The 21218-nt window shown below is 36.9% G+C and overlaps 1 protein-coding gene across 1 annotated transcript; it reads right to left on the reverse strand.

Moving 5' to 3' along the window:
- Window positions 1-269: 269 nt before the first annotated feature.
- LOC137639590 (craniofacial development protein 2-like) lies at window positions 270-803 on the reverse strand. The gene has a single exon (XM_068371851.1). The coding sequence runs from the start codon at window positions 801-803 to the stop codon at window positions 270-272; it is 534 nt and encodes a 177-aa protein (XP_068227952.1).
- Window positions 804-21218: the final 20415 nt, after the last annotated feature.

Genomic DNA, 21218 nt, shown 5'->3' on the forward strand with positions numbered 1-21218 from the left:
CTTTTACTTTTTAATTTAACTCTGAGCTTTCCAACCACTAATATATGGTCAGAGTCACAATCTTCACCTCTGAAAGCCCTAGTATCAAACAGAGCTGATCAAAATTTCCTTTTAATCATTATATGGTCAATTTGACTTATAGTGTTACCATCAGGTGAAATCCAAGTTACTTTATGGTAGCCCTTATGGAGAAAAATGATACCTCCATAGGGTTTTGGAGCACAAATGTTACCAATCTAATTCCATTATCATTGCTTTCTTGATGAAGACTATGGAGGTCGATAGTCTTGGAAAGCATATACCCCTTTACCAATTTTTGCATTCATATCACCCAAAATTAACAATACATCGTGTCGTGGTATTTGGTCTATTTCAGATTGTACATGATCATACCATTCATCTTTTTCATCATCATCAGTTATCTCTGTGTGTGTATGTAAGCATAGAATCGTTATGTTAAACCACTTTCTATTTAGTCTAATTTTTGCTAATCTGCTGGACATTGGGGTGAATTCCATAAGTGCTCCATATGCTCTTTTACTCAGGTAGAAACCAGCTCCTTCTACGTGGTTACCATCATCTCTTCCACTGTAAAGTATAACTCCCTTCTCCTGCTCCAGCTTTCCTATTCCTGTCCATTGGATTTCTTGTAAGGCTGCTATATCAATTTTATATATGTCCAATTCATGTTCTAATACTTTAGCAGATCCCGCTTTGTAGTGCGTTCTTACGTTCCATGTGGCAATTTCTAGTGGTCTTTTCCAATCTGTAATCCTTTTGTGGGGTTCCAGTGTCTTCAACATTATAGGCCGTCCGGTTAATCACAGTCAAAGTTTCAGTCATGAGTGGTAGTTTTACAGATAGGGTGTGTGAGCCCCAATCCAACTTGCAAAGCAGGATTCAAACCTATAAGTTAGTACCTCCTAGTTACCTATGGCCCCCAATTGGTTACAAGGAGCTCCACTCTCTCCCAAGGCAGATATACTAGTAGGAACAAGCCATCGCACCTCGACAAGGTTGAGTAAGCTCTTGCCCTGATGTTGAGCGACCCATCAAAGCTGCGATGGATATATATATGTATATATATATATATATATATATATATATATATGTGTGTGTGTGTGTATGAATATATAATATATGTGATATATATACTGTTCATATGTATATATATATATATATACATACACACACACACACATATATATATATATATATATATATATGTATATATATATACACATATATTTATGTATATATATATATATATATATATATATATATATATATATCGTAATTTTGTATTTCTATGTAAGTGCTCGTATGTTTTTATTTATTTCTATACTTATTCTTGTATTTTAAATTTTATGTCTAGTAGTTAAAGTCGATTATGAATTGAAACTGATTAAAGCTAATTCTCTACTTTATCCATTTAATTTTAACATTGCTATATAGCTAGCTCCTCATTCGTAATCATTACTGTAGGGATTTGAAAACAAGTATCCCTTTTTCCGTCATTTTATTATTGAAATTATTATGTAGTGGAATATTCCTCGATGCTTCTTACAAGACACTTCAAAGGTTTTTAACAAACTTTAAAAAAGACAAAGCTAACATTTAGATACTTATAAATGAAAAGGTATGAACATGTATATTTACAGGATGGTCCTCTTGTTGTAAACTTTCATCTTTATAAAGAGGTAACGTAACCAGCAACATAAGTAACACAAGTTAACCACCTCTCTCTCTCTCTCTCTCTCTCTCTCTCTCTCTCTCTCTCTCTCTCTCTCTCTCTCTCTCTCTCAGTAAGCATGTATATATATATATATATATATATATATATATATATATATATATCTATATATATATATATATATATATATATATATATATATATATATATATATATATATATATATATATATATATATATATATATATATATATATATATATATATGTATATATATACATACATACATATAAATATATACAGTATATATATAAATATATATATATATATATATATATATATATATATATATATATATATATACATATCTCCTTTTAAGGGGTTTACCTTAACGTGTTGAAAGGGTTTGCATATCGCAATGATCAATAAAGCTGCACTAGACAGAGCCATGCATACTAGGTTGGTTTGGTGTGAGTGATCAGATAAAAGTCTCCCACAATCACCAAGCCGCAGTGGCCAGCGTGGTGATGAGAAGTGGCCAAAACTCAGATATGAATAAAACATACCGGTCTCGGGCTCCAGTCGCCAGTGGCAGTGGAACAACCACCCAAGGTAGGTGGCAGATATGTTTCGTTGCAGTTGATGAAAATCTCTGTACTAGAACAGGCCAACTTTGGAAACCGAACCTTGCAACATACAGTGTTTGGACCCAGTCTAGGAAAGAAGATCTTGCTGTGTTACTCGAAGAGCTGAAATAAATAAATTGGTAAATAGTTCTAATAGGATTGAGAGAAATTACTTATATTTTGCTTTAGATGACATGACAGGAACAAAGAAAATAGAATTTTGTAGTATTAGTGATAGAATTGCTGAATTGATCATCAAACTAAATAAGAAGTATAAACTGAAGACCATTCAAATGCATGCACCAACAACATCTCATACAGAAGAAAAAATTAGAAATTTTTTACTAAGATCTACTGTAGAGGTATCTTTGAAAAAACAGAATTAAATTTACATTTGTTTTTAGGGTGATTTCAATGCTAAATAGGCCAACAGATGAGAGGGGAATCAGCAGTAGATAAATTTTGAGTAGGCCCAAGCAATGACAGAGGACACAGGGTTGTAGAATTTTCTGAATGAAACAATCTTTAAGGCCCGCTTCACAAGAGTAGATTGAATCCATGCGGTTTCGCCCATGCAGTTTAGAAATCAATGCAGATCAATGAGGCCCTTCATACACTGTCTACGCGGAAGAATATCCGGGTGGTTGTAATTTGCCAACCGTATGCACTGCTAATCCATGCGGTGCCGTACAGTTTCGAATACTTGAGAAGTTTATGGCGCTCTTCAGATGGGAAGTTTTCCGCGCGGCAGTCGTCATTCAGCAGTTGCAGAGGGTAGGCGCTCCCCTTCTGCGGCTATTTTTCAGTGATTAATATAAACTGCGTTATTATTATTATTATTATTATTATTATTATTATTATTATTATTATTATTATTATACAATGTAATAGCAGAGTTACGCTATAGATATGAATGTATTTTACAAATAATCAATACATATTTAGCACCTTGTTTATTATATACACAAAGACCATTCTCTTCTTTACGTCCTGCATCTTGAAAAAATGCCGACAGACTGAGTATTCTGTGCACCGATACAGATAAACCGCTCGTGTGAAGACATGCTTTTTGACATGCGGAAATATTCCACAAGGATTCAATCCGCTCGTGTGAAGCGGGCTAAAATCATGAACACTTTTTTTTCTTTCTTTTTAAGGAACATAGAAAATGGACATGGAGAAACAAAAAAAGAATAAGATTTTATTCCCAGTGAAAAAGGTTAATTTTATTAGATATGCAACAGTCTTAAACAAGTTAAATTCGGACAACCATAGAATGTGGAGAAGTTAAATTTGTCTAGATCTAAGGAAAGAAAGAATAAGTACAATAGAGATGTATGAAAGTTCCTAAACAAGATAAAAGAAAACTATAAAAAAAAAAAACCAATAACGACGATCTTGGAATTGACGTTAAAGTTCAAGAGAGATGAATTAGAATTAGCAGAACGATTCCAAAACAATAAACAAACTATAAACCCAAGACATTCGTAAACACAATCCGACCAAATTTGAGAGAACACAATAGATAGGAAGTAGCATCAAATTGATAAAAAGGAGACTTAGAATAGGGCCCCCAAAGATATTTGCTTTAAAGGATGAAAATGGAAATATCAACAAAACAGATGAAGTGATAAGAATTGCAGATAATTTCTATATAATGCTATACAATAGTGATATAAGAAACAACTTTGTTCATAGGAATAAAGAAAGGTAAAGAAAGCACAAAAGGGCATGAAAAGAGGCAAAGCAGCAGATGTCCTAACTCTTGTTTTGATAATAGATGGTGGAGATTTCGTAGAAGTAAAACTCACTGAACTTTACACAAAATGTTTTCAAGAATATTCTATACATCCAACTTGATAAAACTTCATCATTATACTAATACATATAAAGGGAGACACAAAAGATTTGAAAAAAAACTTCTGCCCAATAAATCTACTCTCAGTAATATATAAAATACTGACAAAGATCGTGTTTTGGGAAATAGGAACACAGCTAGACTTAATCAGCCAATAGAGCAAGCAGCCTTTAGAAGCGGGTATTCAACAACTGATAAAATCTGTGTAATTAACCAGGTGATGGAAAAATCAACAGAGTGTGGCAAACAACTGCATATGATATTTATAGACTATGAGAAAGCTTTTAATTTTGTCAAAACTTCAGCAGTAATAAAAGCCACTCAAAGATAAGGAATAGGTAAATTTTATGTTAGAACACGAAGATATTTATACAAGCACAGCAATCCAAAAAGTACATGAAGGTAATGTGAAAATTCCTATTGAGAAAGGAGTTACACAGGGAGACCTCATCTCTCCTGAATTATTTACGGCATGCCTAGAATCTTTCAAGAACTTAGATTGAGAAAATGCTGGAATTACCATTAATGGGGATTATCCTTACAACTTAAGATTTTCAGATGACATAGGTTTGTTTAGTGAGTTATGGAAGGAATTACTAAAGAGGATAGCAGATTTGAATATAGAAAGCAGAAATGTAAGAGTGAAAATTAATATGAGTAAAACTAAGGTAATGTTCTATGAAAATGCAAAGATAACAAATAAGGATTATGGACGAACCTCTAGAAATTGTTAATGAATATACAGTACATACTTAGTACAGAAAATAAATGTTTCCCCAGGACACGAAACCGAAATTAAAAGGATAAGCTTGGGGAGGAGAGCTTTTCGTGAAAAAACTGAGATTATGAAAAGTAAGTTGCCACTTTCTCTAAAAAGAAAAGTTTTTGATGAAATGAACCTACCAGTTTTAACTTATGCATCAGAAACTTGAAGTCTTACTAAACTTTCGAACATAAGCTAGTGACAAATTGAGGGCTATGGAAAGAATAATGATGGGAATAACACTAACAGATAGCAAAAGAGCAAGATGAATACGAGAGCAAAGTAAAGTAGAGGATATTCTAACATGTAAGAAAACAAATTGAAATGGACTGGACATATAATAAGAAGGACAGATGATAGATGTACAAGATGAACAACAGAATGGGTCACTAGAGATTGCAAACGAAGGAGTGGAAGGAAGAGAAGATGATAGATTGACGAACTAAGAAAATTTGGGGGAATAGATTGACATTGAAAGACCATAAACAGATAGGAGTGGAAGGATATGTCTGAGGCCTTTGTCCTGCAGTGGACTAGCAACGGCTGATGATGATGATGTTACTCACACACACACAACCACACACACACACACACACACACACACACATATATATATATATATATATATATATATATATATATACATATATATATATATATATATATATATACATATATATATATATATATATATATATATATATATATATATATATATATATGTATATATATATGTATATATACACACACACACACACACACATATATATATATATATATATATATATATATATATATATATATATATATATATATATATATATACATATATATTATTCATTTACATACATACATTCTTTATGTATGTATATATAAATGTATTTAATGCGTATATTTGTAAAGATACAAAATTTATTTGACTAAAGTTGCAATGCATATAACAATATTTTATGATAAATGGTGCTCTATTTTTTCACAAACTACGGCTTTGTTGTTTTATATTAAATTATTGTAAATTTGCACACATTTCTTCCATCCAGGCAACATATCCTCCTCTGAAATAATTGAGTTTATTTTTCCCATTTATTTATTTATTTGGCTTAATAAGAACTTACCCTGTGGTGTTGAATGAAACATACCAATCCTAAGCCTTCACAACAGCTGTAATTAAATTTATAAAAAAAATCAAACAATCTGTCGCGTAAGCCTTTGGGCGAGTGCGTAAGAGGATATGAGCTTAAAATTGTATATTTTATCTTCTGCCTTTTTCAAATTCCCTCAACAGCTCTGAGATTTCGTTTGTTTTTCTAGTAACAATCTCTTCTCAGAATATTAGCTGCAGGATTAACAGCACCATTGAAAGGAAAGGTGTTATTCTTATCAGGGTGTTTGTATTACATTATTTGTTTGTATATCGATGGATAAGATAGAAATATGTATATCTGTAGTTGTCATCCAAGTGACTCAAAAAGGGTTGACGTTTACATCCATATCGTTGTTATAAGTCATTTTTATTTTGGCATTTTGAATAACATATTTGGATTTTATAAAAAGATTTCAGTCCAACTTAGTCAGATACACAAATGCATTATTATTTCGGGTATGTTTTCAATATATAACGTTTCTTTTTAATGATAAGCATAAGGCAAACCCAAATCATGTCAAAGTTTGGTAATTGAGTAGCCCCAAAGCTAATTAGGACTAATGACATCCGCCATTTCCAGTAATAATTTTAAAATGAGTCTGCTCTTTCAATATGAAACTACTGGAATTGATTTGATGGAAGATTCTTTTTCCTAACATAGCATATGTGACTAGATCATCGTAGGAAGATTGATTTTCTTTTTAAGAATAGTCCAGTATGGCATATAGTTTGTGCATGTTTCTTGTTGGGTTGGACGACGGGTTCCATATTATACTGTGATACCATAGTGTTGCATTATGCTGTTACCAGGCGTCTATGAAATGATCGTCTTGAGTGTTATTAAAAAGTCGTAATTATTAATGAAATCTCGACTGAGGCAAAGAAGAAGAAGCCTATACCCATAAAAAAGAGAGATGGTTTTGTTATAACAATAGATGGAGAAAGACAATGTTGGATGGAACACTTTAGTGAGGTTATGAATAGGACATAAGAAGGGAATAATTTGACTGATATCCCTAAAGCTGATGGAGACCTTGATGTGCCCATGAACGAATTCAGTGTGTTTGAAGTCGAAGTTATCCTAAAAAACTAAAGAGATGTAAAGGCCCTGAATACGATGGAATAAGTGCCGATGATACTGGTCGAAAATGAAGTGACTCCCAGACTACTTACAAGATTATTTTGTAGAATGTGGCATGGAGATGCAAAACCTGATGAATGGGAGTTAATAGTGTTGGTGAAAATGGCCTAGATAAGGAGACCTAACTGATTGCAATATTTACAAATGAATAACATTTACGTCAGTTGTTATGAAAATATATAGTATGGTTATTCTAAAGAGACTGGAAAGAAAAATTGATGAAAAACTGAGAGATGAACAAGCAGGATTTAGAAAAGATAGAAGTTGCAGTGACCAAATTTTGATTTTGATTTTTGCTTAGAAAATAGAAATCCACTTCTGATGATATTTGTGGACTATGAAAAAGCCTTTGATTGTGTGCACCGGCCAATTATGGAATTCCTCGTAAATATGTGAATTTGATCAAGTCTGTTCATGAGCATAGTAAATGCAAAGTTATTGTTAGTGGAGTCTTTTCAAAGGAATTTCCAGTGAACAGCGGAGTAATTCAATGGAATGTGTTGTCACCTATGTTGTTTATCCTCCTGATAGTTTTGTAATGCGAAGATCAGTCGGATATGGTAGAGAAAGATTGGACTGGATTGGTAATAGGAAATTAGTAGACTTAGAGTATGCTGATGATGCTGTACTTGTTAGCAGAACACCACAGGATTTGCAATACTTGCTTACCAGAATGCATGAAATATCACATGAGGTTGGGCTGAAGATAAATAGAAGAAAGACAAATATGATAAATTACTCGAGTGCCATATGTGAGATCATGATGAGGGGTATATGGAGATGGTTTGGGCATACTTTCCGCACTCCCCAAGAGAGATTAGTTCACTAATGTTCAGCTGAGCTCCACAAGTCACTAGAAGAGTTGGTAGACTCAGGCCCACATGGCTTGGGACTATGAAGCGTGTTTACCACTCGTGTGTCAGACGATCGCACATAGTGACGACATTTTTCTTTTTTGTATGTATTATCCTTTGTATCTTCGCTTTCCCCTCGCACTGACAGCAACTTGTATTATCATGTCTGCCTATTTCTCATTGTTAACTGTTAACAGAACTGGTTGCCGGTTGGACAAGAAATGGCATATTTGTCTTTTGTGACCTTCTTACCGGGACCTCTTGTGTATATATATCCGATGTGTCAATAATAAAGTACTCAGTTGTCTTCTTCCCGCTTTTGAGTCACAACCTACTCTTGGCTCGTCACATTGGTGACCCCGGAAGTTGACTCGCTCCTCACGCCTTCCCCCCCTCACTGTTACTATGGCCACCCCATTGAAACATTCGTCGTTCGCCAGCGGAGAGGCATTTACTTGGTTTTAGCGCGCAGAAGTCCAGTTCTGCATCAAGGGCGTGACTCGCTCAACCACCAAAGCAGATTATGTTCCCGCGGACACCTTCCCGGAAATCTTTTTGCGGGGCTGGTACAAAGAAATGTGCCAAGGATTGTCAGTGGGCAAAAAAACATGTAAGTAGGCCATCACTTGTGGCGGTAGCCTCCCGTCTTTCTAATCTTTTCTTTTTACATGATGCAGGAACGGGCGTGTGATTTTTGCTATACACAGGTGCTTGTCATTCTCTTTTGCCAAGGGAACTCTCCAGGACACGACATAGTCGGTCTAAGTCTGCCGACGTCTGCCTGGTAGTTGCCAAGGATCTGCAATACCTACCTACGGTTACGAGAACCTCACATTATGTTTTGGAAACGGCAAATTTAATTGGAAGTTTCTCGTTGCTGACGTCACATTGCCAATCCTCGGTGAGGATTTCCTCTCTCATTTCCACCTTCTGTTCGATGTCACTCACTGACGATTGGTCAACGCAGACTCGTACTTGTCGACACCTCATCAACCCGCCCCCTCCAACCTCGCTCTCCACATCAGCCCACCCACGGATGCCTAAGCCCACCTCCCTACGTCGTACCCGGAAGTTTTCCGTCCAGAACTTCCCCAAACGCCCATGGCTCCTGCCAAGCATGGCATTTATCACCATATCAAGACGACGGGATCCCCAGTCTTCGCCAAATTCAAATGTCTGGCACCGCATCGATTGTCAGCTGCCAAATAGACGTTCGCTGAAATGGAAGAAATGGGCCTTTGCCAAAAGGCCTCCAGCCCATGGTCGTCTTCCTTAAACATCGTCTTGAAGAAAGATGGCTCCCTCCGTCCATGTAGGGATTACAGGCACCTGAACATGCAAACAAAACTGGATCACTACCCCCTCCCAAACATCGCCGACGTGACCTCCTACTTGCACAAAGTGAAGGTTTTCTCCATGCTCAACCTCCTGAAGGGGTATTATCAGGTGCTTATGAACCCAGAAGACATCCCCAAGACCGCCATCACCACTCCCTTCGGTACATACTCCTTCAATTACTCATGTTTTGGCCTTCGTAATGCTTGGGCCACTTTTCAACGTCTCATGGATGGCATCTTAGGGGACCTCCCCTTCTGTGTATGTTACATGGACGACATACTTGTGTTCTCTTTCTCAAAAGAGGAACACTTCCGTTACCTGCGCATCGTGCTCGACTGCCTACAACAAAACGGCCTTGTAGTCCGGTACGACAAGTGTACCTTTGGCGCCAACGAAGTGGCGTTCTTAGGGTACCCCATCACTCTTGAAGGAGTCCATTCCCTCCTTGAGAAGGTAGCAGCCTTTCATAACTTCCCCACGCTCTTGACCGTCAACGCACTGCAGGAATTCTTGGCTATGATCAACTATTATCACCGTTTTCTGCCAGCCATTGCCGCCACTCTTGCTCCCCTCTACGCTTCCCTCAAGAGCAAGCCAAAAGACCTGAAGTGGGGTCCCCTTCAAGAAGCAGCCCTCTGAAACGCAAAGAATGCCCTATCAACTGCTGCTGCTCTCACTTTTCCCGTCCCACATTGCACTCTCCTTCTCTCCACCGATGCCAGCGACGTCGCTATTGATGCAGTACTCGAACAGGTGGTCAACTGCTTGCCCCGCCCATTGGCCTTCTTCAGCAGAAAACTGTCCAAGTCAGAATCGGGTTGTTCTACCTTCGATCGCGAATTGCTGGCGGTGCACTTGGCTGTCCGTCACTTTCGCTATTTCTTGGAAGGTATGCCCTTCGTTATTTGCACAGACCACATGCCTCTGGTGCATGCCTTCACTCAACAGTCTGATGCCTGGTTCGCCCATCAATGCCGACACTTCTAGGCCATGGCTGAATACAATTGCACCCTTCAACACGTCCCTAGGAAAATGAATCCTGTTGCCGATGCCCTGTCAAGAAACACGTTGGCCACCGTTCAACTAGCATTGGATTACAACACCTTGGCTTAAGCCCAACGACAGGATCCAGAGTATCAAGCATGTAGGACATCCTGCACATCCCTCCATTGGGAAGACGTCCCCCTCGACGGCTCCAACACCACCCTCCTCTGTGACGTCAGTACTGGTAGAGCGTGACTCTGGATTCCTGCTCCCATGCGCCGGCAGGTGTTTGATTTCATTCACGGCCTTTCACATTCCTCGCGCCGTTCTACTGCACAGCTGCTGGAGACGAAGTTCTTTTGGCATGGCATTATTAAGGATGCTAAGGATTGGGTCCGCACCTGTACTTCTTGTCAAACTTCCAAAGTACATCGTCACGTGGATTCAGGAATGAGCGCCCTATTTAACATTTACAGTATCTCATTTTTAGGGAGGGAGTCATGTACTACTCGTGTGTCACACGATCGTATGTATTATCCTTTGTATCTTTGTATCTTTGCTTTCCCCTCGCACTGACAGCAATTTGTATTATCATGTCTGCCTATTTCTCATTGTTAACTGTTAACAGAAACGGTTGCCAGTTGGACAAGAAATAGCACGTTTGTATTTTGTGACCTTCTTGCCGGGACCTCTTGTGTATATATACCCGATGTGTCTATAATAAAGTACTCAGTTGCTTTCATCCCGCTTTTGAGTCACAACCTACTCTTGGCTCGTCAAACGCGAAATAGATGATGAATGGAGAAGTATTGAATTAAAAGCTCAAGATAGACATGACTGACGAAATCTAACCGAGGCCCTTTGCATCAATAAGCATAGGAGGAGATGATGAATTAATGTTTATGTAACTAAGACAAAAAGTTTACAAATACCAATTAGTTTGTCTGATTATATTCATATCCGGAAGATAGCGATATCACTTTATAGTGCTCGGTTCCTTTGCCATAATTTCCCTTGTATTTATTCATCAGCTTTTGCTTATCTATCCCAATTATTATATATTTTCATTTCTAACGTTAATAATTTATACTTCTTTTGTAATCTTTTTTTCTTGGTCGCATAAGAGCAGTGAAATGCAGCTCTATAAATTGTCAGACATGAATACGAGTATAGACACTGATAATATATATATATATATATATATATATATATATATATATATATATATATATATATATATATATATATATATGTAATTTCAAATTTAAATTGGTCGACCTCTGGAGAAGCTATTAGCAGTAAAACATGGAGTCACTGTAACCTTAATTTCAGCTTGGTGAGGGTTCAAATCTTTGGCCTACTCATGGTAAAAGACAGTCACTGTAACTCCAGTTTCGACTTGGTCAAGGTTCAGAATCTTAGCCAACCAAAAGGTATTAGAGGTAGAAGACGGACTCATTGTAATCTCAGTTTCGACTTGGTGAGAGTTAGAATCATTGGTCGACTAGTGGTAAAAGACGGAGTCACTGTAACCTCGGTTTCGACTTGATCAGGGTACGAAATCTTTGCCGACCTCTGGAGAATTTATAAGTGGTAAAAGATGGAGTCACTGTAACCTCAGTTTCGACTTTGTGAGGGTTTGAATCATTGGCCGACTCGTGGTAAAAGACGAGTCACTGTAACCTCAGTTTCGACTTGGTCAGGGTTTGAAATCTTTATTGGTTGACCTCTGGAGATGCTATTCATGGTAAAAGATGGAATCACTGTAACCTTAATTTTGGCTTGGTGAGGGTTCAAATCTTTGGCAGACTCATGGTAAAAGATGGAGTCACTGTAACCCCAGTTTCGACTTGGTCAAGGTTCAGAATCTTAGCCAACCAGACGCTATTAGTGGTAAAAGACGGAGTCACTGTAACCTTAGTTTCGACTTGGCGAAAGTTTGAATCATTGGCCGACTCGTGGTAAAAGACGGAGTCACTGTAACCTCAGTTTCGACATGGTTTGAGTTAGAAATCTTGGCCGACCAGAAGCTATTAGTGGTAAAAGATGGAGTCACTGTAACCACAGTTTTATCTTGGTCAGGGTTCGAAATCTTGGCCGGCCTCTGGAGAAGCTATTAGTGGTAAAAGATGGTGTCACTGTAATCTCATTTTCGACTTGATCAGTGTTCGAATCTTTGACCAACTCGTGGTAAAAGACGGAGTCCCTGTAACCCCAGTTTCAACTTGTTCAAGGTTCAGAATCTTGGCCAACCAGACGCTATTAGTGGTAAAAGACGGAGTCACTGTAACCTCAGTTTCGACTTGGTGAGAGTTTGAATCATTGGCCGACTCATGGTAAAAGACAAGTCACTGTAACCTCAGTTTCGACTTGGTCAGGGTTCGAGATCTTGGCCGACCTGTGGAGAAGCTATTAGTGGTAAAAGATGGTGTCACTGTAATCTCAGTTTCGACTTGGTCAGAGTTCGAATCTTTGGCCGTCTCATGGTAAAAGACGGAGTCCCTTTAACCCCAGTTTTGACTTGTTCAAGGTTCAGAATCTTGGCCAACCAGACGCTATTAGTGGTAAAAGACGGAGTCACTGTAACCTCAGTTTCGACTTGGTGAGAGTTTGAATCATTGGCCGACTCGTGGTAAAAGACAAGTCACTGTAACCTCAGTTTCGACTTGGTCAGGGTTCGAGATCTTGGCCGACCTGTGGAGAAGCTATTAGTGGTAAAAGATGGTGTCACTGTAATCTCAGTTTCGACTTGATCAGTGTTCGAATCTTTGACCAACTCGTGGTAAAAGACGGAGTCCCTTTAACCCCAGTTTTGACTTGTTCAAGGTTCAGAATCTTGGCCAACCAGACGCTATTAGTGGTAAAAGACGGAGTCACTGTAACCTCAGTTTCGACTTGGTGAGAGTTTGAATCATTGGCCGACTCGTGGTAAAAGACAAGTCACTGTAACCTCAGTTTCGACTTGGTCAGGGTTCGAGATCTTGGCCGACCTGTGGAGAAGCTATTAGTGGTAAAAGATGGTGTCACTGTAATCTCAGTTTCGACTTGGTCAATGTTCGAATCTTTGACCATCTCATGGTAAAAGACGGAGTCACTGTAACCCCAGTTTCGACTTGGTCAAGGTTCAGAATCTTGGCCAACCAGACGCTATTAGTGGTAAAAGATGGAGTCACTTTAACCTCAGTTTCGACTTGGTCAGGGTTCGAAATCTTGGCGACCTGTGGAGAATCTATAAGTGGTAAAAGATGGAGTCACTGTAACCTCAGTTTCGACATGGTCAGAGTTCGAAATCTTGGCCGACCAGAAGCTATTTGTGGTAAAAGACAGAGTCGCTGTGACTTCAGTTTTGACTTGATCAGGGTTCGAAATCTTGGCCGGCCAGAAGCTATTAGTGGTGAAAGACGGAGTCACTATAACCTCAGTTTTGACTTGATGAGGGTTTAAATCTTAGGCCGAATAGTGGTAAAAGACGAAGTTACTGCAACCTCATTTTCGACTTGGCTAGCTTTCGAATCCTTGGCCGACCAGAGGCTATTAGTGGTAAAAGATGGAGTTATTTTAATCTCATTTTCGTCTTCGTCAGGGTTTGAATCCTTGGCCGGCCAGAAACTATTATCACGAAGTTATAACCCATTGGGTCTCTGATCCTGAAGCAGAGCGAATTCGATGTCAAAAGCTATTTATGGCATAGAAAAAAAATTAAAATCAAGTGTAAATGTGAAAAATTATCATTATATATATATATATATATATATATATATATATATATATATATATATATATGTATATATATATATATATATATATATATATATATATATATATATATATATATATATATATATATATATATATATATATATATATATATATATATATGTATGTATAATGTTTCTGTGTACGTGTATGTGTATACAGAGAGAGAGAGAGAGAGAGAGAGAGAGAGAGAGAGAGAGAGAGAGAGAGAGAGAGAGAGAGAGAGAGAGAGTTATGTCGTTTAGCCATGAGTGGATTAGGTGATATTTAATTTTAAATTTTACTGTAATTTAGAAAAAATTGAAACTAGATTTAAAATTTTCTGGAAAATTAAACTATTGGTGAAGTAATAGATTATCTCGAATGTTTATAAACTGAATAATCCCCCTGTATGTTTTGTAAAATTGCATGGCACTGCCAATATCCGGGAATACTGTCGTGAACGAGAAGAATGGCACCTATGAAAAGTATAGAAATTGAAGACATGAAATGGTAACTTCTCAGTTTCCTTCTCCATAATTCAATAGCTCTATTCAGGATACATACAACTCCCCCTACCGTTTCGAAAGGAACGGATATTAAAGGTAGTTTGTTGAAGTGCTATGTCCATATATACCTGGTGTATGTAAACAGAATCGTCTTTTACCCCAAGAGGCAACAGTCCTAGGAAGTTGAAATTTCCTAAAAATTTTACAATCTAGGTAAGGCATCGCTTTGCATTTCGTTATTTGCTTATATGACCTTACCTCTCTCTCTCTCTCTCTCTCTCTCTCTCTCTCTCTCTCTCTCTCTCTCTCTCTCTCTCTCTCTCTCTCTGTTATATTTATAAATATGTATATATGTATATACACACACACACACACATATATATATATATATATATATATATATATATATATCTACACACATATGTGTATATATATATATATATATATATATATATATATATATATGAATGAAAACGAATTGATTGAAAAGCCCAAGATAGAGACGGCTGGTGAAATCTAGCTGAGGCCCTTTATATATATATATATATATATATATATATATATATATATATATATATATATATATAAATGTGTATATGTATATATATATATATATATATATATATATATATATATATATATATATATATATATTTATTGTCAAGTAAACACATGATATTTATTGATTTCTGCATTCAGTGCATTTTATGTAATTCAAAGATAATAAACTATATTACTACCCATATTTTATGTTATACTTTCTATTTTATCAATGGTAACAGTTTTATTAATCATTTAATAGTAATTGCAGTCACCTACAATCTATTTTAAGGCCCATAACACCCTCCTTTAATAATATAACTAATAAAATAGGCCTTTGAATAATGTGAAACCGAAACCATCAGAGTTTGAGACACCGACCTAATTGAGAAAAATATATATTTATATATATATACCTTTGATAGAGATAATGTGTTTTTATTTTTCTATACAGGTATGCAGTCATTAGTGGGTTGAAGTTGTGGAATGATTGTTGATATCATTACAGATATTTAATATGGCTGAGGATTTAATGGAGGTTGAAAGAATGGTAATACTTTATCAACGATAAGTATATTGTACATAGATAGTAGTATAACAGCTATCATTTCAGTGAATAAAGTTACAAGACTTAAGTATAATATATATATATATATATATATATATATATATATATATATATATATATATATATATATATATATATATATATATGTGTGTGTGTGTGTGTGTGTGTGTGTGTGTATAAATACATACATACATATATATATAATATATATATATATGTATATATATATGTATATATATATATATATATATATATATATATATATATATATATATATATATATATATACATAGAGAGAGAGAGAGAGAGAGAGAGAGAGAGAGAGAGAGAGAGAGAGAGAGAGAGAGAGAGAGAGAGAGAGAGAGAGAGAGAGAGAGAGAGAGAGAGAGAATCTGATAATTCATAATATTCAACTAAATATGTCTGTGATGGTTTGACATTAAACAAGTCAACATGATACCACCTTACTCAATCCATCTTCAGTTTATTGTTATCTTGTTCCCCGTTGTAGTATGTTAAGAGTCACAACACAAAACCATTACGACAACATTGTAGACGATGGTGAAAGCATTCTAGACATGATATAAAATGTCAATAGTAGGCAGTATGCAAGGTGTCAGCAGGAGCCCTTGTCAATGCCTGTATATAACAGACGTATACCTTCCCTATCACGGTCACCTCTCACCATCCTCACAAAATTGAGGTGACATTCCTCAATATAAAGTAAGACAGTCATGCGGAATAGATGCTTGAATCCATTCTTCTTAATTAGGTCCGGGTCTCAAACTCTGGTTGTTTCGTTTCCACGCTAATGAGAGGCCTAGTTCATTAGTTATAATAAAAAAGGAGGGATTTATAGGCTTTAAAATATAGTAGAGAGAGGAGAAAATTAGGCTATAACACCTATGAGTGAAATAGGGCCTTATCTTAACTGCTCCAAAGTGAGTTACGATCTCATAACTGTTACAGGCTCTTGCAATCACCAAGAAACAAATGATTCGACACCAGCAATTGAAATATGGGAAATGAATGTAAAAAGTAACTCACATAAAAACACGCATTTATTCACAAACTTATCTACAAATAACATTAAATGTTGCTTCTTTCAATGACTAATAAAATTACTTCTAAATATTAATAGATAGGGGGAACAGGCTGGAAAGTGGAGTAATAAGATACGTAAATGGAAAGTTGGCTTGTTATTTTCAGTAACTGGGATAATGCTAGTGTGGTGAGTATGCTTAAGAACATCACAAAAGTGCGGCTGAAGTTCAGCAGACGATAAGAAACTACCACGAAGGGGGTTGGGGCTTCAAGATGAGACAACAATTGTCTTTTCCCAGAATTCGGAGATTCTGCAATATGGAGGACAGGGCGCAGACAGTGTAAGCAATCTAAACCGAACCAGCAGGAATGGCTAGCTGCTTCTCTTCATGACTGGTAGGGGATCTCTTCGTTTCGGACATGGCAAGCTTTTTGGAGATAGGTATCTGTCATCTGAAGGGGAGACTCCCATCGGAACCTCTGGTGTTCTTGTCTTGTTCCTATCTTCTCTGAATAGTCTCTTCCGGAGGCTTACTATATAGGAAGTACAGCATTCCTAAAACTGCATAAATATAATGAGAAAATTCCGTTTGACAAAGGAGTTAGGGAGACCTCATCTTTCCTAAATTATTCACAGCATGTCATGAAGAAATTTTTAAAAATTTAGATTGGGAAAATGTAGTAATTAATGTAATGGGGAATATATTATGCGTTAAACTAAGATAATGTTCAAGGAAAATACAGAGACAACAAATAAAGAGTTATGGACGAACATGCAGAGATTATTAAATGTACGTACTTAGGACAGAAGGAAAGTGTTTCCCCAGGACACGAGACCGAAATTAAAAGAAGGATAAGCATGGGATGGAGACCTTTTGGTAAATAAAATATTATGAAATCTATATTGCCACATTCTGTAAAAAGAAAAGCATTTAATGTGATGGTCTTACCAGTTTTAACTTATGTATTAGAAACTTAAAGGAATACGAGAGCAAAGTAAAGTAGAGGATATCTTAAAACATGTAAGAAAAAGAAATGAACATGGGCAGGATATATAATGAGAAAGGCAGATGATAGATTGACTTTAAGAATAACAGAATGGGTCTATAAAGATTACAAAAGAAGAAGGGGAAGTAAGAGAAGACGATGGATATATATATATATATATATATATATATATATATATATATATATACATATGTATATATATATATATATATATATATATATATATATGTATATGTATATATATATATATATATATATATATATATATAGATATTTATATATATATATATCTCGTTATATCTATCTATATATAAATATATATATGTATGTATATATATATATATATATATATATATATATCTATATCTATATCTATATCTATCTATCTATCTATCTATCTATCTATCTATCTATATATATATATATATATATATATATATATATATATATATATATATATATATATATATTTGATCCTACTCGAATACAAACCTTCATCTTTTAATAGTAGTTTGAATTCAGTGAATGTGGAAAACTCGGCTGTTAAAAATATAACGAGATGTGAGTAGTTGCCACTATGTGCCTGCTCACTTTGATTTTAATTTCCGATGCATACTAACTACTCTCGGTGCCTTAACCTAACTTTGCTAAATACTTACAGCGTCTGGAAAGTGTAATAGCAATGGAGGAACTAAAACTTGCAACCCTGCTCGGGAGTTACATGCATTCTGTCCCTCTCTAAGACACTTTCAAGACTAGATTGGATGAATGGGATCATGTCTATGATCGTGTATCAGAGGTTTAACACCCACCTGTCCATAAACTTTCACGTGTTCTCACTGTTAGTGAATGAGCACAAATCTTTGTCCTTTCTCCCAGTGCCATGCGCACCTTAACATGTCAGCGATCATAAAACTTTGATCATTTGGTGGCTCACCAGCGCTCACCATCCTACCCAACTGCTAAGCATGCAACTCGCTTGGTATCGATTGGTGATTAAAGAGTGCTAGGATAGAGCTATCAATTCGGTGAGCTGAAAATCTTATTATGGTCGTGGTCACACTAAATTCTGTTTAGATTCTCCAAGAGAAACAGAAATATTGGAAAAGATTCCAGTAGACTCTTACATCATTAAGGAAGTGTACCCTCCAGTACAGTTAGACACAAGGCAATTTTGTCTTTCTGGCAGACAGCTTTATAAGGAGTTTTCTCACTTGAACCATCCTGGTTTCATAATAAGCCATTTGGGACAGGGGCATATAGTCTCTCTCCTATGACTCTATCCCCAGAAAAACTTCCAACTTGGTCTCAATATAAGACAGCGCATTCACCGGAAGGCGAATGGATTCCAGAGTCTTCATGGACTTAGATTCAAGAACTCTCCCCAGTATTACAGATCAATGAAAGCTCACACATACTTAGGCACAGGCGAACAATGAAACCACAGTGATGACATATCACGAATCCTCAACACTCCTTTCTCAAAGGGGTTGCTGGAGAGAGAGGAAGGATAAGAAGACACCACCAAAAAGCAGATGTGGTCCTGGCATTAAGGAGCTTAGGGCCCTATGAGACTGTTGAAGGCCAAATGTACCATCCCTTCAGTGGCACAGAATTTGCCCTTGATGTCCCCGGATAGCACAGTAGCCAGATTGATTACTAAAATGAAGAATGATAAGTTGAGGGAAGGGGAACCCTCTGAATACCACTCAGGTTTGGTTTTGGGTCAGGTAAGAGGTTCCGCCAGATGACAGTTCTCTCCAAAACACAGTGATAGGTTTCCAACTAGATAAATAGATTTAATTGACACTCTAGCCTCCTCAGAATCGGAATTAGATCCCACATCAACTGAAGCCGAAGATCCAGAGTCTGAATCCTGTTTTCTGAAAGTCTTAGCCCTGATAAGACAAGTCAATGGACTAGGACAAATAATCAAGGCCGCAAAGAAAGGAAGGAATTTGTCGATTGAAAGACTCCCAGGCACTCTGCAAAGGGCGAAACCTACTAGAGCTACCTTGGTCTGAGTTGACCAAAGAAGAAATTTGGACTGCAGAACATAAGGTCTCAGGCCACAGGGATTCCGTATAGGTCTTGCCTTCCCCAATTCTTAACCAGTCAGTTTTAGGAAACCAAAAGGCCAGCCCCTCCACTCTGTCTGAGGGTGCAGTTCTCGCAACCCTAACGTCAGAGATTTTGGGAGAGACTGGCGTCACAATGCACAATCTTTTTGGCTGCAGTTATATCTAACCTTCAGGCAACATCTTGGCTAGATCATTTGTTGGGTACACAAGTTGACATTGCCAGTACTCAAGATCTTTTGGACCATTTGCTTCTTTGCTCTCTGAGGGCTCTAAGACACTACCTCAAAAGGGTCCAACCTATTAGACCAAGGTTACAGAACTTGTTCATTAGCTCAGGAAGGCAAAAGAAGGCCTAAAAAATACCATCACTTTCTGGCCTCGTGAGGTTAATAACAGAGTGCTATTTTCAGAACAAGTTGAACCAGAGGGACCAGCATTATCATGAGCTCAGGTCAGTGGAGTGGGAACACACTCTGGGCTTTTAGGAGAACTTGTCAGTGTGTCAAGTATTGAAAACAAATGTCTGGAGACATTAGACCACCTTCATTGCCCACTTTTTATGGGCATACACCCACAGGTCACTGGATACCATTACCATAGGACTTGTGGTTCCTGCACAATAGGTTATGTAGCAAACCTAGCTCCTTCACAAGACAAGAGGCAAAGCACCTAAGATAGCAGCAGTTGCACTGTCAATCCAGGATGTGAATTAAGAGTGTCTGGCCTTTTCTCGTTTCCTTCCTCTTCCTTGGAATGGAGCAGTCACACCGTTATATCGCTGGAACAGATGGTATTGAAGGTTCATTCCCCAACTATACCATACAAGGACATAAGTTCTTCCATGACTGCCAGTCTTTAGACAACACGTAGCCTATAGCCTAAAAACAATGCCATAGGAAGTTGATTGGAGTTATCCCTCCGTTCCCATGTGGCCTGAATCCTGAGGCATACCAGAATTATAGCCAGCCATTATAATGATAGGGACTTCTTCCCACCTAAGGATAAGTCTCCTATCAAAGGACAGAGGTTTGTATACATGTAGAATAAATAACAAATTTTAAAAGTGATATGTATTTCACCTAACTATACAAGTCTGAGAACTATTAGTTATAATTCCCGCCTCATCCACATTACAAGCCCTATATGAAGGTCAATGCAACTATTCGGCGAGCTGGCAGTGGGGCGTCTTCCCCGCCTCCTGCGATAACTACAGCCTCATAGTTACTTCCTAGACGGACTTTTTTAACAACCGAGTTTTCTAGCTTCGCTGAAATCAATACTACTGTTTAAGGACTCAGGTTTATATGTTTAGGAAAAATACAAATTACTTTTG

This window comes from Palaemon carinicauda, chromosome 4, assembly GCF_036898095.1.
Source record: "Palaemon carinicauda isolate YSFRI2023 chromosome 4, ASM3689809v2, whole genome shotgun sequence".
NCBI classification, from domain to species: Eukaryota; Metazoa; Arthropoda; class Malacostraca; order Decapoda; family Palaemonidae; genus Palaemon; species Palaemon carinicauda.